This window comes from Lepidochelys olivacea (assembly GCF_965140295.1).
Source record: "Lepidochelys olivacea isolate rLepOli2 genome assembly, chromosome: 19".
NCBI lineage: Eukaryota > Metazoa > Chordata > Testudines > Cheloniidae > Lepidochelys > Lepidochelys olivacea.
The window spans coordinates 4978317-5003610 of NC_140429.1; the positions used below are offsets into that span (position 1 = coordinate 4978317).

The 25294-nt window shown below is 44.2% G+C and overlaps 1 protein-coding gene across 1 annotated transcript in view; it reads left to right on the plus strand.

The window, feature by feature from the left end:
- The window catches only part of CSMD2 (CUB and Sushi multiple domains 2), a 544659-nt gene that overhangs the window by 297967 nt on the left and 221398 nt on the right, over nt 1-25294 (plus strand). Inside the window, exons 11-12 of the mRNA XM_084652534.1 lie at nt 7575-7678; nt 13411-13523. Of these exons, the coding sequence (XP_084508660.1) occupies nt 7575-7678; nt 13411-13523 (217 nt within the window). The remainder of the gene's footprint in view (nt 1-7574; nt 7679-13410; nt 13524-25294) is intronic.

Here is a 25294-nt window from a genome sequence, read left to right on the forward strand (position 1 = left end):
GCAGTCAGCCAGGCCCTGTCTACACTGGCTTTCAAATAGGCAAACCCTTTCGAGCTTGGGTGCATGACTTTTGGGCACCGAATTACATAGTTATGGCTGTGTCAGGTGCTTCAGTGACCCTAAACAAGAGAACTGCCTCGTGACACTTCCCCGTAGTGCTTGAATGGGCAGACTCCAGACATTCCCATTTGCTTTTTCACCAGGCACGGAAAATCTGGTAAACGAACTTCTCTGCTTCTCCTCCAGTGATCTGCTTCATGGGTTTCCCTCTACTATGCACAATGGCTAGGCGGAATGGCCAATCGCATGTTTCCCAGACTCTGTCTCCACCCTGCTGCAGCTTCCTCCATCCCCACTGTTCTTTCTCCAGTTGGTATCTTCCTTAGCTTTTAAACATACTTTAATAATAATAAATAATATTTTTTTTTAAAAAAAACCTTGATTAGATAACAGATCCATAGGACCTGATCCTCAGCTGGTGTAGCTTCACTGACTTCAATACCTAATAACTTCCTGTAGAGAATACACGTTGTTCTCTATGGGCCACATCTTCAAGTGGTGTAACTCCCTTAATGTCTGCAGCTATATCGATTTACACCAGCCCAGGGAGAATAAACCTTATCTTTTCCCTTAAGTAACTAGATAATTATAAGCCTATAAAGGGTTTCTGGGAAGACTTCAGACTGTTGAGTGCTTCATCCCAGAGACACGATTTCCAGGTAGGAAATAATCTCTCCATCTTTTTGTGGCACGTGGGGTTGGGTGAAATGCACTGATGTGTTCGGAAAAGCCATTGCTGTGCCTGCTTGTCACGTGCGAACAGTTGAGCTTCACGTTAATCTGAGATGCACTTCATGACCGAAGAATGATATCTTGCGCCCTGTTAAAATGGCAGAGAATGCTCTGCGAGGTCCCAGGGGCCAATCCAAGGAGAGGGCTGCCTTTTGACACTCCCCAGGAAGATGGCAAACAGCAAAAACAAATCAATTGCGTTTAACGTTTGCTGCTACTGAAGGAATCTGTTGAGGCTGCAGAAACCCCAAGCTGTGAAGAAGAGAGCTCATCGGCAGGGAGAAAACACATGTATACAGCTCCAAATCATTGCATTCAACAACAGGAAAGTATGATCACTAAATAAAATACATGTGCTGATGACAAAGGCCCCAATCTAGCAAGTAGATTGACTGGCATGGCCAGTTCCTTGCGCCCACGCAGAGTCCCGTAGAAACTAGCTGTCTGGGTTAGTTCATTGGCTCACAGCACATGTCTGTTATACTGGGAGCACTTGAGTTCTAATCCCAGTTTTGGCACTGACATTCTTTGGGTTGTTGAGAAAGTCATGTAGACCCTGATTCAACAAGGTACTCAAGCACGTGAGTATTCACTGCATTAGGCACATGCTTAAATACCTTACTGAACTGGGACTTTAACCTCCTGGGTTCATGTTTCCCATCTGCAAAATAGGGATAAGAACACTTATGTGCATTCCATTGCAAGGTGGGAAAGTTGAAGATTGATTAATTGCATCTCTGTAAAGTCCTTTAGAGATAAAAGCATTATGGGCCTGATCCAAAGCCCATCCAACTCAATGAGAGATTTCCCGTTGACTTGACTGGGTTTTGGATGAGCTCCTACATGAGCTCTTAATATTAGGGATGGGAAAACCCACTGGGCCAAACTCAGAACTCATTTGAAAATCATGGGTTCTGTATTTAGAAAAGAACTGTAGGGGCCACATCCTCAGCTGGTGTAAATCAAGTGGATCCACTGAGTGCAATAGAGCTATTCCAGTTTACAGTAGCTGAGGATCTGACCCTATATTTTTAAGGTTCAAGTGTCCTTTGGCTTGGGAAAAGGAGAGAGCTGGGCTGCTGCATTTTTTTAAGTTTTATTTTTCTTCTCAAGAAGCAAGGTATTAAATAGTTTTACAACCAAAATGGGGCAGTAGCATTTTGCAAGGTTGATGTTCTGTATGTGATATCAGCAGGTTTGGAAGGATGCGGGGTTTTTTTGGTCAGTGTTGGTAAACGTCAATTTCACTGTGCATGCTAAACCAAGGGGGGGAAAAATCTCAATTTATGAACAGCCAAAGTAAGAAAAATGTTGCTTGAGAATTTGAGAGTGTGATTTAAGGATAGTTACTTTGTATATCTTGACATGCGATATCGATCATTTGTATTTCAACGGTTATAAAGCTTGAACTTTGTAAATCTCAGCATCTGCTGTCATTAAATAATTGTCTGACCCTCTCCTAATTTCTCAAACCTGTAAAAATTTAAATCAACAGAAATTTTAAAAAAAGGCTTTAAAGCCCCATCAATGTCATTGCTGTACACGGGGACATATCCTAGTGCTCCTCGCAGTGGCGAACTGGGGCCAGAGATCAGAACTGGAGTTAAAGCCAGGGTCAGTAGCCAGTGTTAGGGTGAAGAAGCAAGAACCAGAAATAGGACAGGAAAGCAGGAATCAGGGACAAAGCATGGCCCAGGGGTCATGCAAGAAGGCAGGGTCCAATATAGCAGCGAGCCAGGGAGTCATCTAGTTACTCAGACAACTTTCTGAGCCTCCTTCTCACTTCAATAGAGAGTCTGAGCCAATCGGAGAGGCTGGACGTCTCCTCCAATCGGGAGCTTCATGGTGGTGCTGGTGAGCTAGGTCCACCAGTCCACGCTCCCAGCCGGTACCAGTGAGCGGCTGGGTGGTGGCTGCTGTTTGAGGACGACTTATGGACCCGGATTCTAGACCTGCCGTCCCTCACAATTATCTGTCAAAATGTTGTTCTGCAGAGCCTAGCTATAGGGTGCATTCGTTTAGCGAGCTCACTAAGAATGGAAGTGAGGGAGCAGCAGTGTGAGTCTCAGTACTAGCAGCCAAATCCACCTGCCCACCCCCCTGCCCTGGGTATGTACTCTCTTGTGCCGCCTATACTGAAGCCGGTGGTGCTAAGATGCTGGTTCCATTTTTAGCGAGCTAGCCAGATGAAAGCTAGTGTGGGTATGCCCGTACGAGCTGGGAAAATCACATCCCAAACAGTGTAAACCTACCTATCGTGAGTCCAAACCACTGAGTTACATAATCCGTCCTGGGGTGTGCTTAGACACCCTGAGCACAGTGCAGCGTTGGTTGAAAACTTTTGTGTACAATGGGGCCCATGTACCACATGGGACCGCTCTCCGTAACCACTCTTTTGAGGACTTAAGTCTTTGTGCTTGCCCCTGGGCTGCAGGCATTGGTTTCTCAAGTGGTGAACTAGAAGCAAACTGAGAAGTGTCTGGGGAAAAACAAGATTTGAATTAAAATTGGCATTTCTGAGCCCACTGCTGGTGACGCCTCCCCCCCTTCTTAAAATAGAACTGAGCTCATTTGTCAATGTTTCTTCTGAGAAGGACTCCTAGAGCTCAGTGCTACAAGACGTGGAGCAGGAATTGCTCACATGCTTAAAATAAAAGCACGTGCTTATATGGCTTGCTTAAATTAGGCCAAATTGCTCAGCAGCTTACAGGTTTGAGATGCTAAACTGGCTTCTGATTAACTGAGGCGTGGGATACAGTTTCGGGTAAACCAGCCAAAATATTTGTACTCCGAACGAGCTGGGTATCTAGTGATCTGACCCAGAAATGCCTGAGTTTCTGTGCTCAGCTCTGCCACCTGCTCACGCTTTGGCCTTGAGCAAGTCCCTTGACCTCAGTGTGGGTTTGTTTTTTTCTCCAGCTGTAAAGACATCCCCTGCTTTGTCGTCGTATCTGCTGGATAGCAATGTTGACTTGTTGACTTCAAACAGATATCGTGGGGCTTAATTAATATATGTAAAGCACTTGGAGATGAGCACATTGAAGGTGCTATACTACATGGACAGGATTATTATTGTAATTTTGTTCTCCAAATGTGGCCTTCCTTCCTGTCAGAAATTGCAGTGGATCAAGCCTTGAAATCATGAGGCATATTTGAGCCCATTTCTTTGACTTCGCCAATTGATTCCTGTCTTGTCAATGAGTTAAAAATGAGGTTTTGTGGCATTAGTGTTCCTGCATGTGCCAGGAGGTCTTGTGGTGTTTGTCCCATTAAATAATGTTCAGTCTTCAACCGAAAGCAAAACAATATAAACGGTGAGGGAAAGATATGTAAATAAATGTTACACTCGCTAGCCTGTTCTCATGCAACAAGGTTATGGTCTACAGTATATTAGAATGTAATTAGCTATTTAATGAGGGTCAGACTCTTTAAAATGCAGTTTACTTGCATGACTGGTGTAACTAATGATGTGTGCCATTTTACAGCCCTGTGTTCTTTGTATTAATCACATTATTTCATTGTTACATGGTTCAATAATATTCTGCGTCCGTGAATATTTCAGCATTGCTGCTAATATTGGTAGCTTTTTATTTAACATAAAAAATGAAGATTGGGGATTTTAAGAACATTTACTGTAAGCCACAATCAGGAATTGGAGTTGATCAGTACTAAAATATATATAAGTTCCTCAGCCTCCATGAAATACTGTGAATCCCCTTGTTTTAGAATCCAAAAGCTTTTGAATGCTCTGCTCTACCCAAGATGTGATAGCCACAGTGTCTAATTTCGTTAGATTTGCTAGATTAACACATTTTAAAGAGATTAGTTATAGTTATAAGAGAGGAACAAAGAACATTTTGCCTGAATCGTGGTGTCACGGGGGCTCAGTCTGTCCCATGGGTGTTGCCCCCATTTGCCCAGGGCAGGGTTGATACACCCTGTCACACAGTCACTGAGATTCCCTGCTAAGTCAAGTGATCACAATCAGGAACTGCAGACCCTTGGGCAGGGCAGAGCAAACAAGCCATCTATAGCCCATGGACCTCCTGGCCAGGGCAAACAATAGTATTTAGGGGTTCTGACCCCCTGAGCAAGGCAAAGCAAACAATTAGTCTATATCAAGAGTCCCCGGCAGCCATGCCTAGTGGCAAGTGCAGGGGGATAGGAGAACCCAGGCCCATCCTATTCCACCGGGTTCTGACCCAGGGTCCCATGAAGCCAGTAAACTCCCTATTAAGGGTTCAAGCCTCAGCCCCTAACACGTTCCCTGGTTAACTTCCTACCATAAAATCCGCCTCTGGCATCTCCTTTGCTGGCAGCGGCGTCGCATCCCTGTCAGTCTCTGCGGTCGGCTGGGCCTCCTCCACGTAGTCTAGGTCCATGACCTCAGTAGTCTGGAAAGTCAGTGGTTCCTCTGCAGGAGCCTGCAGCATACATCCTTCATCCTCAGCCAGCCCCAACTGAGCTGGGCCATCTCCTTTTATCTGTCCCTTCCACCTGGAGCATGCACAGCAGAGGTGAGGGGGCGTGGTCTCCTGGGCCCACAGTGATTGCTCAGCCCCTGTTGGCCCAGTATAGAATTTATACACTGGTCACACATATATATACCCATTGTTCTTAAAAGGGTATTGTCCTTTGGATACCTGGTCAATTAAAATAAATATATAGATAGATAAAATTAGAAGTGGCTTAAGATGCTACTTCTTCCCTTGAGCCAATAGTTGTGCTTTTGCAATCACATTTTTTTCTGTATTTTTAAAATGTTTTCCTCTCCCTGCTGCTGTGTGAAAGACCCACATAACATGAAGGAAAACAGGAAATACAACGAAATGAGTGTTAACAAAGTTCTGTCAAATGTAAGGAAAAAAGAGAAACAGATTTTTCTCTTCTCTACTGCAATTATAGTAATCTTAGGCCCCCGGTCCCCAAATATTGGCACACTCATGTAACTTTAAGCATAGGGGTAGTACCACTTAAATTAATTGCCATTGAAACCTTGTTCGTTTTGAATTCAGTGGGCTTACTCAGGTGCTTACATTTATGCATGTGCTTAAGTCCTTGTATGACTGGAACCTTAAATGCTGCTTTTAACTATAGTAGATAAAAAATGTTTAGACAGACATCTGTTTGTTTTCTTTTAACGTTAGTGGTGTCCCTTTGGAGAGATGCTTCCAAATATAATTGATCCCTACATACTTCTTAAATAATTATTATTTCCCCACAATCCAATAGGAATAGACAGATCCAATAGAATTTTATTTTAAATTTCAGTGGCAATCGGTTTTAAACATTCCTCCCTCATCTTTGGTAACAGGCTAGTGCATGACGGTGAAACTGACGGGAGTCAGAATGTGAAATTGACCAACCTAGGGTCAGATACTCAATTGATGAAACTTGATGGAACTACATTTGCTTCAGTGCCTAATAACTTCCCATAGAGAATTGACTGTGGGCAACGTTCCTCAACTGGTGTAAATTAGTGTAACTCCAATAGTGTTAATGGAGCTTTGTCAGTTTACACCAGCTGATGATCTCATACCTAACCCCCCTGCCCCAAACCGGATGAAATTATTTATTTACTGGCATCTGCTCGTGTGCTGTTGTGCCGACATTTGGGGTGACCAGGTTCCTGTCTTTATGATCTGAGATTATTTCTAATCTGAAATGCAACATTAAATAAATATCATAAATAGTTGAAAAACAGGTTAGATTTAATAAATAAATAAATTCACATTTGATAATCCAAGGGGTTATGAGTATCACAGTGAGGTATTTTTCATATAGGCACATGCATAAGTGCGTCTCTAAATAAGGATGCATTTAAATACTTGCTTACATACTTTCCCGAATTGGGAGCCTTTAGCTGGAGTTGTGGATGCTTAGCCCCTCTGCAAATCAGGCCATTATTAGCATCAGGTTACATAGCTTGCCCAGGGCAGAATTAAGGTCTAGTCAAAGTAGGCCGGTGCCTATGGCCCCAGTCCCCAGTTTCAGAATGAAGCATTCATTTTTTTAAAAAAAACGAGTGGAACTTTCAAAAGCATCTAAGTGACTTCAGAGCACAATTCTCTTTAACTTTCAGCAGGACTTGTGCTCCTAAATTGCACAAGTGCTTTGGAAAATCCCATCCAATGTTTATGTGAAAAAAGTCTGAAAACTTGAACTAACTGTAAACTAATGTAGTGATGTCTGAGTCTGCAGAGAGCCTGAAACCGTTGCTCTGAGATGGCTCCTGCCCCAGTGTAACCAATGCAATCATGTCTCAAGCAGAGGGAGAAAGAGCAGCCACTAAAGCCAAGGAGGAAACCCCCTGAGTACACCCCACCACCACCACCAAATTAACTACTCTAAGGCCCCAAGCTGCTTTAAACCTGCCTGCACTGCGTTTGATTGATAAATGCCACTTACACGTGCATTCAGATCCATCACCCAAATCCAAATCCCCAATTTGCAAAGAAAATCAAATGGTAATAGTGACCAGCCAGCAGAGCGAATATAAACCCTGTGCTGTAAGCTCAATGGGCACCTCTGTATCAGTAAATGCATCTGGAAAATCGATAGACACAGCAGAGAAATGAAAGATGATTTCAGTAATAGCTGTGTGCGTCTGGGGAGAAATGCCACAATGCAATAAAAAGTGAGACCAGACACCATTTCCATTGTCCAGAAGATTTAATGCACCTATAAATTGCTCTTCAATAGACACACACACAGAAATAAACAAGAGGACCTGCAGGCTGCCTCAGTGGTTGACTCGTATTAATATGCTGTATCTTTGCTAGGTTATCAAACTTACCTTCGAAGAATTTGACTTGGAAAGAGGATACGACACGCTGACAGTGGGTGATGGAGGGCAGGTTGGAGACCAGAAAACTGTGCTCTATGTGTAAGTAGTTTCTTTTAGCACTGTGCAAATCAGTACATTAATTTTGCATCAGGATATTTACCATAGGTGTTTGCATTCTGGAGGGTCCAGGGCCTATTTGCTCGAAGCCAGTGAATGTTTTATGTCATGGTCTGCAATAGAGAATGAATGGAGTGTTCTTTCTGGTGCCTTGTATTTTCTTCCTAGTCACGTTATCTTCAGGCCCATCCAGGGAAGCCTTCAGAATTGTAATTCCCTCATCCGGCTGCTTCCTTCCTTCTGGAATGTCGCTGTGTCTGGACACTTGACAGAGGAGAAGAGAAAGAGAGAGACTAGCAATAGCTAGGAAGCTGAATGCATGGGGTCAGAAATCTAGTGCAATGGTAAATACTGAAGAAGCAGGGTACACCTGTGAATACATAACTGCATAGCAGGCTTTGACTACCCTTCTGCAACATGAAGATAAGTCGAGTTCTCAAACATCAAGCAGGGTGGGACAAACCTGAAAGAGAAAATGAGGCCTGGAAGCCCCCGTCTCCAATCTACCAATTTCTGATGGTCTGCCTCTGATCTTATTCCAGTAGGTCTCATCTCCCCTCCACAGCCTGAAGGATGGGGGACGAGGGGGAGCACCAACTGCTGAAGATGACATCAGTTCAAATCCAGCTCCAGTATATGGAAGGAGCAGTAGCTGTAATCATAGGATACACTGAAGCAGAATGCAGTGTAGTTTTGTGTAGCTTTGTAGCAGGGCTTTGGAGCGGAGCCCAGAGCTGGAGCGCGGAGCAGTGGAGCTGCAGGTTTTTGCCTGGAGCTGGAGCGGAGCTGGAGCACAGCTCCAAAGCCCTGCTTTGTAGAGAGAAACAGCCTGTGATGATGGTAAGAGCAGGCGACTGGGAGCTTTAGTTTTAATCTAGCTAGCACGCTACAAATAGCAGTGAAGACACTGCAGCATGGACCCTGATGTGAGTTAGGAATGGCAGTGTGTTCTGGGCAGCATTCTGCAGCCCGTGCAGAAGCCCGCTTCACCATGTGTTCCGTGATATTTTAGCGGTACTTGCTAAATTAAAGCTGGCCTGGGTACACCTACCCACGTGCAATTATACTTCTTCACATTACAACGTAGATCTACCCTGCGGTGCCGGAACGGGTACTCACCTCTTCTGCAAGTCTGACCTTTAACCTTTTTGTTGCATCCCTTTCCTGTCTCTGACATGGAGAAGATAATAGCACCTGACCATTCGGGACTGGTAAACCTCATTGCGTGTGAGGTTTTGAAAACTTCTTTAACTCTGTTTTTTTGCTGGGGCCGGGAGGGGGCTGGGTGTGGAAGAGGTTACAAAATTAGTTCATGGGAAGGGTTATCATCTCCATATTATAAATGGGGAACTGAAGCGCAGAGTTTAAGTAACTTTCCCAAGATTGAAGAGTGTTTGTGAGACCTGATCCCAGTTCTCTGGAGTCCTAGTTCAGTGCCTTAACCACTAGGCTCTCCTTCTTTATGTAGATATATAACAGCAGGGATTCTCAAACTGGGGGTCAGGACGCCTCAGGGGGTCACGAGGTTATTACATGGGGGGTGTGAGCTGTCAGCCTCCACCCCCAAACCCCACTTTGCATCCAGCATTTATAATGGTGTTAAATATATTAAAAAGTGTGTTTAATATATGGGGGGGGGTGTCGCACTCAGAGGCTTGCTATGTGAAAGGGGTCACCAGTACAGAAGTTTCAGAACTACTGTATTACAGCTAAATAAAATGTCTGCCGTGCATTATGAGTAGAATAACTGCCCAAAAGCTAGGCCGGCATAAGTGGCTGCCCTCTTTACTGTATGTAACCTACTTCTTATTATGTTCAAATTTTTTCTCCTTTTTTTCTTCTTTTGTCACAGTCTGTCTGTCTGTCTGCCTCTCTGATTTCATTTTGTTTAATTTTTCACTCTTTTTCCTCTGGAATTTCTCTCTGCCTTCTCTCCTTCTTTTGCACTGTCTCTGTGCAGCGGAGTGTACACTCCAGTGACATTTGAGTCACCGTTTCTCACCCATGGTGTATATAACTCTGAAGTATGACTTGGGAAAGTACTTGTAATTAAAGTGTCGCAGAACATTTCACAGCTGATTGGTCTGACCATGGAAATTAGAGCAGAGGAAATAGTCTGTAATAAATAATTTAGTCAGTGGATAGTCCCTCATTTTGGCATTGTGAGATGTCCATGAACAGCTAGAATCGGTGTGATCTAGTGGATAGAGTACTATGTGGGGACCCAGAAGACCTGGGTTCTGTTTCTGGCTCTGCCACTGGCCTTCTGGGTGACCTTGGGCAAGTCACTTCCCTGCTCCATGCCTCAGTTTCCCCATTTGTAAAAGGGGGGTGATGACACTGACCCTACTTCATGAAGCGCTTTGAGATGTGCTGATGAAAAGCATAATGTAAGAGCCAGGAAATGGTATTATTATCAAGATCATCCCAGATTTAATCTTAGTGCTTAATCCGGCCACATTTTTTAATATTAGATATTCAGCACTTTGCTACTGCAAATATTTGGAATCTCTGTTGCCTAGCTGTGATTGGTTGCACAAGTCACACAGTATAGTTTCTGTTTCCTGCCTGAAGGAGTGTAACTCTTACCATCAAGTGAATGGTGCAAAGACACCCAGGGAGTGAATTTTCAATCCTAGAGTGCGAGCTGAAAAGGCACTCGTGAGAGCAGGTGCAAAAGGAGCACGAAGGCAGCAGACGTGAATGAATATCTGGGAGGTGACGTCCTGCAGCATTCACCCAGCTCTAGTGCAGTCAATGAAACTTGCATGGCATGCATACCTGCTGGCTACAGCTACTGGCTGTGTCATAAATATAAAGGGAAGGGTAAACCCCTTTGAAATCCCTCCTGGCCAGGGGAAAGCTCCTCTCACCTGTAAAGGGTTAAGAAGCTAAAGGTAACCTCGCTGGCACCTGATCAAAATGACCAATGAGGAGACAAGATACTTTCAAAAGCTGGGAGGAGGGAGAGAAACAAAGGGTCTGTGTGTCTGTCTGTAGTTGTCTTGGCCGGGGATAGACCAGGAATGGAGTCTTAGAACTTTTAGTAAGTAATCTAGCTAGGTATGTGTTAGATTATGATTTCTTTAAATGGCTGAGAAAAGAACTGTGCTGAATAGAATAGCTATTTCTGTCTGTGTATCTTTTTTGTAACTTAAGGTTTTGCCTAGAGGGGTTCTCTATGTTTTTGAATCTAATTACCCTGTAAGATATCTACCATCCTGATTTTACAGGGGGGATTTCTTTATTTCTATTTACTTCTATTTTTATTAAAAGTCTTCTTGTAAGAAAACTGAATGCTTTTTCATTGTTCTCAGATCCAAGGGTTTGGGTCTGTGGTCACCTATGCAAATTGGTGAGGCTTTTTATCCAACATTTCCCAGGAAAGGGGGGGGGGGTGCAAGTGTTGGGAGGATTGTTCATTGTTCTTAAGATCCAAGGGTCTGGGTCTGTAGTCACCTAGGCAAATTGGTGAGGCTTTTTACCAAACCTTGTCCAGGAAGTGGGGTGCAAGGTTTTGGGAAGTATTTTGGGGGGAAGGACGCGTCCAAACAGCTCTTTCCCAGTAACCAGTATTAGTTTGGTGGTGGTAGCGGCCAGTCCAAGGACAACGGGTGGAATATTTTGTACCTTGGGGAAGTTTTGACCTAAGCTGGTAAAGATAAGCTTAGGAGGTTTTTCATGCAGGTCCCCACATCTGTACCCTAGAGTTCAGAGTGCGGGAGGAACCTTGACAGGCTGTGAAAGCTAGAGTCCAGAGTCTGATTCTGAACCCACCACCAGCCTTGCTTCTGCCACTAGCCTTGACCAGTTCTCATCCTGCGTGTTAGGAGCTGAATCCTGCCTCCCCTGAAGCCAAGAGGAAAATTCCGAATGACTTTAATGGTACAGAATGGTAAACTTCTGGAGTGCCAAACTGAGCTGTGGGAGCCTGGTGGTTGTCATTCTCCTTTCTTGCACCCCAGTACGACGTCCCTGTCCTTCAGATGAGATGGAGACTCTTAGGCTGAGATTTTGGGGATTCAGCTACCCAGTGTCCATTAACGTTAATTGGAATTGGGCATCCAAATCCTTCCTTCAACTGTGAACCTCTCAGCCTGACTGTCTTTGGGAAGATGGAGTTTGAAAGCGTGTGTGAAACTTTGAGGCAATGATCTTTTCCTCTTGGTCAATCTTCCATCTCCCTTCCTGCGTCTGCCTCTTTCAAAAACCCCAAAGAGGAGCTGGTGCTGTCGGTGCACAGCCACTGTGTTTGCTCACATGCAGTGCTGGCTTACAATAATTTTGCCTCAAGAGCTCTGGGATCAATTTCATCAAAAACACTTTCAGGCACTGCTATGGCTGGATCCGTGGATGATGCAGGACATACAGCAACTCTGTGTGTGCGTGTGTGTGTGTGTCTGTTTATGCAGTTGTTACAAAAAGTTACCTACTCATCCCCTTGTTTTTTCATGAACATGGATCTGTTGTGGCATTTCTCTAACGGGTCGCTGTTTTCAGCTCTCCTGAGAATGGCTTTCCCGGGTGAGCCTTGCTTAAACAACACTCCAGTGCTTCGATAGGGTGTGGCATCATGGCATCATCAAGGGTTCGCCTAGCATCAGCAGATGCACGAGAGTTTGTGCCCATCTGCAGTTTGTTTGTGGTCCCTGTGAAAACTTTCCTGTCAGCAGAGAAGTGCTGCATGAAATGCCATTAAATTCAATTTCTAATATTTGACTACTTTTTTGCTTTATAAGTAACTGCGAGGGGGGAGAGGCAATGAAGGTGACTCAGTCACCCGCTTCCCTCACCTGCAGGTTTTGCGTCCTGTTTCAGTGACAAAGGAAGATGCCGTTATTCACATTACAATATTGCCTCACTGGCTCAACTGAGATCAGGGCTCCCTGAACTGTGCACTGTGCAGACACTTAGTGAGAGCTTGACTTTTGCCCTGAAGAGCTTACAGTCTAACTGGAGAGCAGGTGGGAGAGGAAAGAGATTAGGGCCTGGTCTACAATTTTAGCAGACATAGCGACAGTGCTCAGGGGTGTGAAAAATGCACACCCACGAGCAGTGTAGCTGTGCTGACCTAACCCTGGAGTACATGGAATAGGTTGATGGAAGGATGCATCTGTCAACCTGGATACTGTCACTAAGGGAGGTGCTGTTCTACAGTGATGGAAAAACCCCTTCTGTCGTAGGCTGCATCGACACCTCGGGGTTATGCCGGCATAGCCACAGTGCCGTAGCTATGCTGCCTGCAGTGTAGACAAGGCCTAAGTGGTTTGCTAAGGTCACAGGCAGAGCAAAACCCAAGTCTCCTGATTAACAGACCAGTGCCCTGTCCACTAGACCTAACTGTCTTCTGATACATTTTTGTTTCTTGCTACCCTTCAGAGAGGAAAAATAAACCATTGCAAACCTTTGCCCCATTATCATTTTCTGTTGCTAGTCATTTAGGACTGGCCCAGGGAAAAGGAGCAGTGTTGTGGGTTGGGATTGAGAGAAGGATGTGGCTGAGGTGAGGTTGTTCAGCCTTTGCCTAGAGGGTGTGTCATTATTTTATTTTCAGAAGCACTAAAATTTGCTCAATTCGTTTTTTTTTTAAAGTGAGATTTGATAGCACTGATGCAAGTTATTGTCTACCCCACAGAAAAGGGGTATGTGGTCTTTGAAATGGACAGCAAGCCAAATACCCCTGTAGGGAAAATAAGCATTATTTTTTTTGACAGTTTGACTGGTACAACGGTTCCTGATCTGATTGTCAGCACAAATCACCAGATGTGGCTCCTCTTCCAGACAGACAGCGTCCGCAACTTACTAGGATTCAAAGCAACCTATGAAGGTAATCTAAGTTCCGTTCTTGGCGTTTGGTTGCCTCAGAAGAAGCAGGGATGTGGTCTCGTGTGGATCTTGTCATCTCAGGACACATAATCCCGCTGCAGTTTTGACAGCTTCATGGTGGGCATTGCACTTGGAGGATTCTGACTCAGAGCTTTTGAATATTTATTTTTAAAGCACCTTAGAGTGTGATACATTCCTGACACTAGGTGATAGGGGGCTGGGATCTGGGCTTTGAATGACGGACTCTATACAGGGAGCATGGTGTATTTGAATACGTTGATGTGCTTCATATTACAAAGGGAGACGTACCAAGAAAAATGGAAAATTTATGGCAGACTAAGTTCCAAATAAGCAGGAGATTATCCTGTGAGTCATAGCTGTCACATATCTTGTCTTGCAAGCTGTAAGAGTTTTGAGGGCTTTTCTCTCCAATGATTTTATGCAGCATAATTCAGCACTGGGAAAATATTGGCTTCCTTCTTGTAATTTTAGTTCTTGTTTTCTTTGAAGGTTCGATTTTTGTTGCCTTGTTTCTTGTTTTATTCTTTTCACAACAGAATAACATGGATAGCAGACAGTAACTTTTTTACAAGGGAATTGAAAAGCTTAGGAGTCTTTTAAGACAATGTCAAAGAATACTTTCTATAAACAAAAGAAGTGGAGGAAGGAGGTTGTCAGATTCCCAGAGATGCAGATGCTAAGCACCTGCAGTCCTCTTTGAAATTAGGGATTTGGCCCAATATGAATAGAAAACATTTCATAATATTTTGTTTCCATGAAAACGGCCAGGGTAGGTTTTCTTGAGCGTTTCCCTTGCTTTGATGGGAGTGCAAATGCTGTAGCAATGATCTTGTACATTTCCGAAAACAAGTGGGAGTGAAAATAGCCAGCCTGATTTCCTTGTGTGAAGTGTAAATAATCAATCTCATCAATAGGGCCTAGTGAATTTTCAGAATAAACATATTTAAATTGTAATGGTCTAAGCAAGGTGTGAAAAAGAAAGGTAAGAATGAAGCCTGGGATTTTCAAAGTGGACTACTGCAATTCATTGAGATTGGAATGCTGAACTCCCTTAAATTTCTTTAAAAACCCCAGCCTTAAATAAATAAATAATCCAGGATTTTGTATCTTTGCAATGGTCAAAAGTGTTTGCAAAATTGGGTCTGTAGATCCCAGATCATTAGAAAACGTGTAAAAAAATCCCAAAAAGTACATTCTTCTCCCAACTTGTTTGAAGTCAGTTCTTTCCTCTCTTACCTTACAAACACCTCAGAAATTTTCAAAAGTGCCTGGTTACTTTGGCTGCCTCCATTTCTGGGTGCCCAACCTGAAATGCCTTTTCAAGGGGCCTGAACATCAGAGAGCAGGTGCTAAGCACTTCTTGAAAATCAGTCTTTTTACCATGTCTCAAGTTGAGCGCCCAAAATCACTAGTCACTCTTGCAAACTTTGGCCCTGAGGTCTCTGTCTAGTAGTCTGATATCCTCAGTCAGTGAAAGGACTGTTAGAGGGTCTATTACAGGAGCGGGTGGGGGAGGTTCTGTGGCCTGCGATGTGCAGGAGGTCAGACTAGATGATCATGATGGTCCTTTTGGCTTTAAAGTCTATGGGTCTATGATTGCCAGTCCCTGTTCTGGGCATTAGCAGTACAGAACTGCAGAAGCGGGTTGGAACTCAAGGTTGGAACTCAGGTGGTCGTAGCTGAGCAAATTTCATTTCAATTTTTTTAAAAGCTCTTTTCACTGTAGACCAGGCATCTCGATTAATCTCTTTCTAAATCCCGTTGGTTAAAACCATTTCGGTTCCACATTAAACTGGGGCCAACACTAAAATGTGGTGTCTAAAACCAGATACAAAACCCATATCTGGGACCATAGATATGTGGTTGTAAGAGGTGCTGAGTGCATGCTGCTGCCATTAACTGCAGTAGCAGTTTTTAAGCGCCTGGAACCTGAAAAATCAGGCTACTTTTATAGTTGATTCACCCACCTTTGAAAATGTTTGCCTAGGTGTGGGGAAATTGTCATATTGCTTTCAGGCTGAGAGCTGCTTCTGGTAGGATTGCTGATTGTAGCACTCCAGCAGCGATGTATGGGATCACGAAGGGGTGTGATATGCAAGAAAACCTAATAGAGCTAAATATCGGTATGTCTGGCTTGGTTGAGCAATGCCTTGGCGGGATGGGCCACAGTGGTTTATGAATATTTACAGGATGTCAACATCGTGTTTGCAAAGAGAGGTACAAGGAAGAATGTTATTAAGCCAAGCACAGGAAAATAGAGGCTGAACATCAAAGTTATAATGGTGAGAGCTTAGCTGTTGGAATAGCTTCCCAGGAGAAGTGGTACTAGCCCCATTGCTTGGGACGTAAAGATCATAAGTACGTATTGTAGAGACCATCCTGCACTGGTAGAGGTGACACTGTCTCATCTAATAGCTCCTTTCCCTCTGGAATTTCTGAAATTTTCGAATGAACCCGTCTTTACTCCTAGGTTCAGTTACTGTCTTTGACCTGCTTAAACGTTACAGATGGTTTGATCTGTAGCAGCACTGAGCACTGGCTGCTTGGCCTCTGGCTGGGGTTAGGGTGACCTTTGCCTCTCAGGATTGGGGCCACAGTGCTGGTCACACAGTTCTAATATATTCTGTAACAAACGCTGCTGGTGCTTCTCCTCCTCCCGCTCCCTGCACCTTTAACTGGGTGCTGACTCCAGTGGTGAGTCACATGCCAAGGTTTCCCATAGTTTTCCACACTTTGCTACTTCGTTTACTTCCCAGAACCTTACAGCGAGAGGAGAAAGGGGAGCACTGTGGCTTTGCAGGAGGAGGTGACAAACGTCCTATCATCAGCGTGAATGCACCTTCCTCTTCAGCATGGAAGAGGCTGCTTGACCAAGAGCCCCCTCGGCAGTAGGAGCCAGGAAGTCCCAGGCTAATGTGTCCCTACAAAGTAGCAAGGTGTGAACTTCATGCCCCGTCCCATCTAAGTGAAAGATGCACGTTCTTGGTAACTGCACCTCACTTAGAAGAGACTGAAGCCACCTTCCTCGAGCTGTTCATTGCAGCAAGATGACCTGCTAATAGGTCCTGTTGGCTAGTAGCCCAAATTAACCATCTCTGTCCAAGTGTTAGACAGGTGCATGAGTGAGTTCAAGTTAGTTCCTTACCACATAGCCAGACTCACCGTGTGTGCATCGTAGCCTAAACTCACTAGATATCAGAGTGAGCCTAAAGGCAGAGAGCCTTCCTTTGAGTGGCCCCTGTCCCAAGCTGTTTCTGAGCTGTAATCCACCCTTGCATGGTTTACAAGTGAAGAGCCACTCCCTAACTAGTGTCCTATGTCATTTTGCTAAGCGCTTTGCCTTGTCTTAGGGCAGCAATTTGGTTTTGGTCTTGCTGAAAAACACCGGTGCATGAGCCACAGAAAGCACCTCTCTCTGCTGTCCCCAAAGCCTGTGCTGGAACTATCCCATAGCTTGGCTTTCCCCTAATCAGCCAGTTGCATAAAATACATTTCATTTTGTAAACGCTTTGAGCCAAATGACAAAGCAAAAAACATCCAAGTAAGAGGCAATTAGTGCTTGGCAAATACAAACGAAATTATACACAACTTACTAACAAGTTTCATCACCAGTTTTACAGCCACCCTGTTCCCTAATTGCAAGAAAGAAATCACAGTTAATGGCTCCGTATAAAGTCAAGATGAAGAATTTGCCTAATAGGAAGTTAGTGTTGCTGATGTAGTGTGTTTAAATAGCTATATATCCTAGCATACTTCTTGGCTTTAGTGTACCTTTGAAGTGTAATACAATCATAGCACCTGTTGCTGGTGTTCAAATGCCTGTGCTAATCTTACTCCTAAGGATGTGTTGAAACATGTGTTTCAGGACTCAGAGAAAGGAACATGTTGAGTGGTTTAAGAAGGAGCTCCCGGAAAAACCAGTCACCTTTCTTAGCCATGTCCTAGGGATACACGTGCCCACAGTAAAGAAGGACAGCGAATCTAGGCTAAATTCAAAGCATGTTGGGCCAGATCCTCAGCTGGTGTAAATTGGTGTAATGCCATTGATTTCAATGAACCTATGCCCGTTTATACTAGCTGGACTTTCCAGAGCGATGGAGACTGTGTGTCTGAATCCACTAGACAACTCCAAACGTCTGAACCACGGCCTTTCTTTTCCCCTGGAAACAAAGACGCTCTCTTGGGACCATCACCGAGGAAGGCGGCCCTGCTGTTTGTCAGAGAAATGAATATTAAGTTCCGCTTTGCTGGAAACATCCTTTGTCTCTGAAAATGGTACGGAGCTGATTGATGCCACAGTGCTGTGTTCTACTTGCGAAATGGGATTGGGTCTTGTAGGAGGGTCGTGGATGTCTTCTTCTCCCTCCCATCCCTCTATCCAACACAAGGTCTTTTGACATTCAGTGCACGCTGGTGCAACCCAAAGACAGTCATTGCTCCTCAGAAGACTTTTTATGAGCGCCAAAGAGAAATCATCTTTGACAGTATCCATAGAGGAAGTAAACTCCATGAGTAGCAGGGAATCATGTCCCCTTCTGACTCGTCCTTTAATTTGCAGGCAGAATTCTACCATGTGCTTCTAGGAGCCCGCTCCATGACATCCCTGTGTGAGAACCTGGTGTATGAAAGGGCTGCATGCCTGTTCCAACACCCTTTGAAGGACTAGTCTTCAAACCCCATCTGCAGTGTCCATTAATGCATCTCAGGATTACATCACAGCTGACCATAACTTAACTTTGAAAGCTGAAGCAGACTGGCATGAGCTGACACTGCAGAACACAGAGTGAAAACATGATGCCTCCCTTAGAATGGGAGGAACCAGACCCTGGGGCATTTACAGTTACCATTGAAGTTCATTGCAAATTCTCTGTGCGTTATTGTGCTGGATCCTGCTTCATTGATTCAATGGGAGCTTGTCCATTGACTTCAGTCAGAACTGGATCAGGTCCTAACTGAGGGATGACTTTGGCCCACATATTGTTGCTTGAAAATGGGCAAACAGGCTCTTTGCGCATCATAAAAAATTAGCAAAGCAGACCTTCTAATGGTGTTTTAAACTTGTGGTTCAGAGGCACTGGTGGATAAGCAAACAGAAACTCCCCCCTCCCTTTTTTTAAAAAAAAGTCATTGAAAAGAGGTTTTGCTTCCAATTTAGGTGTATCCCTGTGGAGCTGGGAACAAAAAGACATGCCAGTGAGCTACCAGGAAGTGCATGAGAACCAGAAAGTGCAAGTGACTACAGAAAGAAAGTGAAAATAGGAAAAAGTGAACTAGGGGAAAGTAAGCCCTCGGCATTAAGGGTGAGATTGAAGAGAGTCTTGCGGTTAAAGCACTCAGCTGGGGGTTCACAGCTCAGGGGTCAACTCCCAGCTCTGCCGCTCATAACTGTTTGGGGTAAATTCACTGACAGCATCTAAGAAATTTCGTATCAGAAGCCCCATGTCATTGGGACTTGTGCTCCAAAATCCCACAGAGAACCCCTTTGTGCCCCATTTGCAAAATGGAGATGGTAATCTTTCCCTGCCTGGCAGAGGCGTTGTGGGGATAAATCACTGATGTGGTGATGACCATCAAGTGACCATCAGAAACCTCATCATTTTTTTCAAGTCCAAGGCATATTTTGTTGACGTGCCTTTCTCTAACGTAAAAACATATCAATTTAAAAACAAAACAACCAAAAAAACCACTCCACCTAAAACCCTACCAAAACATGACCATCCCCTGCAAGTGCTTCTCTGCTTAAGAAGCGGAGAAGAGAACAGATATATGGCAGATGTTGATCACATTGTTTAATGCCTTGCTGGAAGGCAATCAGAAACTGCAGTGAGGAGTGGAGTATAACAACCTATCAAGAATAGAATAGGCACCTAGAAAGAGAGAGGAATGAGATTTTAGAAACTCATTCAGTTTTCATCATGTAAAGTGGTGCTAGAAATAACGCTAAGAATATTGTTAATGAATTCCTTTTTGATAGTTCCCCAGTAATCCTGAAACTGTATATCAAAACTAATAATCTTTTTTTCTTTCCAAAATACACCATTTTGAGAATATTAGCCCTTTAATTATTTTTTGTTGCGTCTTTCAAATATGATATCAGTGTCTGTTTGCAATATTTTCTTTTCCGGACTCAAGTTCACAGGGTGCTTGGCTGTCCAATCTCATCCAGCAGATTCCCACAAACCATCAGATGTCTGGATTCACAAGTTTTTGCAGCCTGGCGTCCCTCGGAGCTTTCTATGAAGCACTGAGTGGACTCATTTTGCACAATCCCTTCCCAATAAATCAAGTCCCCTGTGTGGATGTCGTTTTAATTTATTGCAGTCTTGTCTGGCTAGATCCCCTTGTGTAATATCCGTCGGTTTCTTCCTGTGGTTAAAATCTAAAGAAATCCAGCTGCAGATGGAAAAGGAGGAAAATTCCTACGGAAGGAGGGTCTCTCAGTCAAATACGCCCTTCATAATTCTTTTTGATCAGCCTTCTTGGCTGGACACCATTACGTTAGATGAATGCCTTGTTTAATCTCCCCTAATTTAAGTCTTCAGGGGGGTGAATTTCCATGACACTCAACTCTATCTCTCATTCACTACTGATGCAACAACCACTACCACTAACATGTCAGAACCGCTACAGGAGATTAGCTCTTGGATGAAATGCCACTGGCTCAAACTGAACCCAGGCAGGAGTGAAGTGATGCCTGTTGAAAAGGGGAAATGCTTCAAAGAACTAGCCAAGAAATTGTCTCCACCTTCTATCAAAGGCATACAGCTCCCCTTCATCAAAGTGGTTCCAGGTTTCATGGTCCTGTTTGACTCCTTGCTAAGCTTGGGTGATCAGATATGATCTGTTTCCAAAATGTCTTTTCACCTCCATCTCACTAGGAAATATCTCTTCCTCCAGCATGAGGATCTGGCCAGAGTGATCTATCCATTTGTCACCTCCAGGCTGGATTACTGTAATTCATTGTATTTGAAGCTGAATGTGAAAATGATGTGCTGCCTAAACTAAATCAAAACTAATAATCTTTTTTTCTTTCCAAAATACACCATTTTGAGAATATTAGCCCTTTAATTATTTTTTGTTGCGTCTTTCAAATATGATATCAGTGTCTGTTTGCAATATTTTCTTTTCCGGACTCAAGTTCACAGGGTGCTTGGCTGTCCAATCTCATCCAGCAGATTCCCACAAACCTGCCTTCTCCATGGCTTAGGCCCCTCCACTGGCTCCCAGTCAGCCCCTGATGCCAGTTTAAGTCCTGGGTCCTAATTTTCAAAGCAATTAAGGGATCAAACGCCAGCTACATCAAAGACAGAAGCACAATCTATGAACCATTGCCCCTCTGGGAAAGCACAGACCATGCAGCCCAAGATGAAGTGAGAGAGAGCTGGAGATAAAGGATCTCAGTCAAGGGGATCCAGGTCTAGAGTGAACCTCCAGAGGAGATCAGGCAAATCCAGAGTCATAAGAACGGCCATACTGGGTCAGACCAAAGTCCACCTAACTCAGTATCCTGTCTTCCGACAGTGGCCAGTGCCAGGTGCCCCAGAGGGAATGAATAGAACAGGTAATCATCAAGTGATCCATCCCCTGTCTCTCATTCCCAGCTTCTGGCCAACAGAGGTTAGGGACACCATTCCTGCCCATCCCGGCTAATAGCCATTGATGGATTTCTCCTCCATGAATTTATTGGAGACCATCCCTGCCCTTAAGGGCTCACAATCTGAATAGCCAAGGGTAGAGGGGAAAGAGAGGCGAAGTGACTTGTCCAAGGCCACAGAGCAGGTCAAGTGGCAGAGCTGGGATAGAGGCCAGGTTTCCTGACTCCTAGTCTAGTGCTCATTTCACTGGGCCTTTCTTTACATTACTACATAAAAGCGAATAAACAAATTGTAATAACATTAACCGGTGCTGTATTTGCAAGAATTCTGAGTTGGTCAAAATTTGACCCTTCTCCCACACAACAGACCTGTTATATTCCCGTGTGTCCTTTTACTGAGCTTGTAACAATGCCCTGGCCAGATCGTGCACATGGTTGAACCTGAGACCTCTGAATCCAAGAGTATGGGTCTCTAGTGCCTGAGCAAAAAGACCAACTTGTGCATATCTGTGTGTGGTTTAACCACTCGTAGAGATGAAGTGTCCACACTGTGTTAGCATGTGGTGTATTCTGGCCATCAGAAATGATGGACTGTAGAACTGAGGCTAGGGAAGTCAATGGCAGTGCTGGTAAAGTCGGGAAAGTGGCTGTTAACAAGTAAGTGACTTTCTTATTCAATACCCTGTGGGCCTCATCCAAGGGCCATTAAACTCAATGTGTTTTGTTTTTCTATTGAATTCAGTGGGATTTGGGTCAGGCTCTGTGTGTGTGTCTTTCAATTTATATCTCCTTATATTGCTACAAAGATGAAGTCTTCTGTTGGCCCAATAGAGCAACAGGGGAGTGAGCCGGAATTCATTGCATTTCGTGTTCAGCAGAGACCCGCTGGTGGATCTTTATTCCTGGCGACAGCGTATAGCTTCAGAACATTGCTTGAATTTCAGATCCCAGGAGTTTTAGTTCTGATGGATCAAAATTAGGGTATCTTGGCAGAGATGTGTAAGGGAAGGTTGGCCAGAGCCTGTGCCCCCTATGGCTGGCTATTTGCCAGCATGATCAATCCTTTCCTTCCAGAAACTCTACGTTCTAATGATGGGCAAACTCAAATTCACCGAGTTTGTTGGTTCAGCTCCGATGAAGACACAAACCTGAAAAGGTGGTGTTTGGATCCGAATTTGGACTGGGTTTTTAGACTAGGTTTCAAATCTGAAGCTGGCTGAGGCCTCTTTCCCCAGCTAATGGTGTGCTGCAGGTGAAGGCGTTTGGCGGATGAAAAATGAATAGTATTTACGATCATTTAAATTCTGACTCAGTGCTTGGCTCTGGAGAGCCCTGATGAAGCTTAGCTTTAGTGCTCAGCTTTAGCCCCATGGAGCTAAGAAATATAGGAGCTCTGCAGAACTGAAGGCATAAGATTCCCTCTGTACCGAGCTCCTGGGTATTTCAATCAAATCCTGCTACCCAAGCAATTTGGATCACTGGGTTTCTATGTGTTTCCCTACCTCTGTGTATGCATACACACTGTGTATGTAAATATGCACATCTGAATGTATCCATATGCAAATGTAAGTGTTTATACACATGCACATAGATTGTAGGGGGAGCTGATAGTGACCCCTATATTTAGGTTGCATAAAGCTTTCAAATTATAAAATATTTTCCTAACTTTTGCATGTTTGAGTTTGGAACCTAAGGAATGTTATTTGAATGTAATTATTCTGTATGTAATATACACATCAATACATATTTGAGTGTATATGCATTAATATAACATAATTAATATAGAGCCTGATTGTTCATTGTCTTGCACCTTGTCATGCCACGTACACCAGTGTAAAGTGAGAACAAAACACGAACACTCTGCTTTGGGAGCACTTAACACTCGTTTTCTACTGATGCAAAAGTCTGCACAAGGTGCAGTGGGGAATCACACTCATACTATAGTGTCACAATGGGAACTGATGGATGCTAAAAGATTTTATTCAAAATTTGGCCCTTTTTATGTTCTTGAGTGGGAGTTGAGCACTCTTGAAAATCTGGCTCATAATGTGAACATAGGGCTTTGGGGAGGAAGGATGGTCCAGTGAGTAAGGCACTATCCTGGGAGTTCTAGCTTCAATTCTCTACTCTGCCACAGACTTCTTGTGTGATCTTGGGCAAGTCATGTAGTCTCTCAGTGCCTCTGTTTCCCATCAATAAGATGGGATAACAGCTCTGCCCTGTCTCTCAGGGAGGTTGTGAGGATGAATACATTAAAGATTGTGAGGTGATTAGATACAACAGTTATGGGGGCTAGATAAATACCTGTGATAGATGTCCATGCTTACATCAGTGCAAATGGCCACCTGCTGCAAGAGACGATCAACTTTTCCCCTCCCCTCTGACGGTTCCCCTGTACAAACCACACAAATGCATGATGCATTTCTCCTGTACTCAGTAGTCCGGATTATAACCAAAAAGAAAAGGAGGACTTGTGGCACCTTAGAGACTAACCAATTTATTTGAGCATAAGCTTTGGTGAGCTACCGCTCACTTCACCGGATGCTACTCGGAAACCGGATTATAACCATCGCTCTGGTGGCTGCTATTAACAGGTTTTCGCTGTACAGAGACCGACACCCGTTGATCTGTTTTGCATCTCAGTCTTTGTTGTGTAAAGAGCTGTTCCCAGGAACTACATCTGGTACTGCCACAGAAACACCGGGGCCCAAAGGCATCTTCTGAGCTACTTGTTTCTTAGGATCCCACACCAGATCTGCTAGCACAAGCCAGCTCCCGCGGGAGGCCATGCATCATATTTACTGTGTGTTTCTTTTCCTGAATGCTCTCCATCGATTGGGTGTGCATATTTGTTTTTTATTTGGTCCTACATTATAGAAACGCCCCCTGCCCCAGTCTGCCTGGCATTGAAGTCTATCAAACCAGCTTCTGTTTATTTCTTCCCCCTCCCGATTTCCATTAAACATATTGACTCTTGTCATAAAGCAGGAGGGCTGGAGACTGCTGAACCAACACCCATTCAGGCTTTTAGCTTACAGTGCCACTGACCTGAGCTACATTCGGAGTAACCTGTCTCCTATTTACCTTTAAAGATGAGCATAAAACTTCACTGGAGTGGTTTGACATTATGCCTTGAGGGATTTTAATGAGTGACAGCCTGCTGGATACAGGTTTTCTTTTTGCCCGGGAGCTCTGGCCTAGACAATGGGTATGAGCAGAGGTATAAGGCCAGAGGAGTTTGTTTCTTTTTTGTTTGTTTGTTTCTTCTCTTGACATTTTTTCCCCACTTCTGGAACCAACAAAAGAAGATAGGCTTCTTGCAGCTTGTGCATCCTGGATCATGCTGCAGTTCTCTCCAGAGGGTGGCTTCTTCCAGCCTTAACTATTTGTGCAATTGCACCATGGCATAAGAGGCTAGACAGCTGAGGCAATTAACTATTTTGCACCAGGGTTAAGCACTCTTTTAAAGGTCTGATTCCCACTGCCCACTGAAGTTAAGGGAAAGGCTCCCATGCGGACCTGAGATTGGGTTCTAAGAAAACAGTGACCTACATTTTAGGTGCCTTCATTTTTGACAGCAAAACTGTAGATACCAAAATCAGGTCCCTTTTCAGTGTCTCAGGTTGGACCCCTGGATGCTGAAATACCCGCAGTCATTAGTAGTTTTGAAAATCCAGGCTTACTTCTACCACATTATGTGCCAATGTGCAGAAGGAAAGTCTTTCTGCCCAAGCAAATAGGAATGAGAGAGAAGCTTGCAGAGACCTTTCATTCAGCTTCATGGGAGGTGTCTGTGTGAGCTCATTCTTTCCCTTCGTTGGGTCAGAAAGAAGATATTCCTTCCTGTCTTTGTGTGGCTGCACTTCTCCCTTTTCCCTCCCTCATTCTGAGTATCCCGCGCTCTAATCATAGCCTGGTTTTACAAAAGTGATGAGCACCTGCATTCCCATTGACTTCCGTGGCAGGTGGACTTGCTCAGCGCCTCTGACAGCAGCCCCCTAGGTGTGTTAGGGTTCCTAGTGCCCTGTGCCTCCCATGCCAGAGCTGAACATTTGGGAGATGGTTAAAAAAAACCCAGAAAACAACCTGGGGTGAAATTCTGGCCTTATTGAAGTCCATTGGCAAAACTCCCGTTGACTTCAGCAGGGTCAGAATTT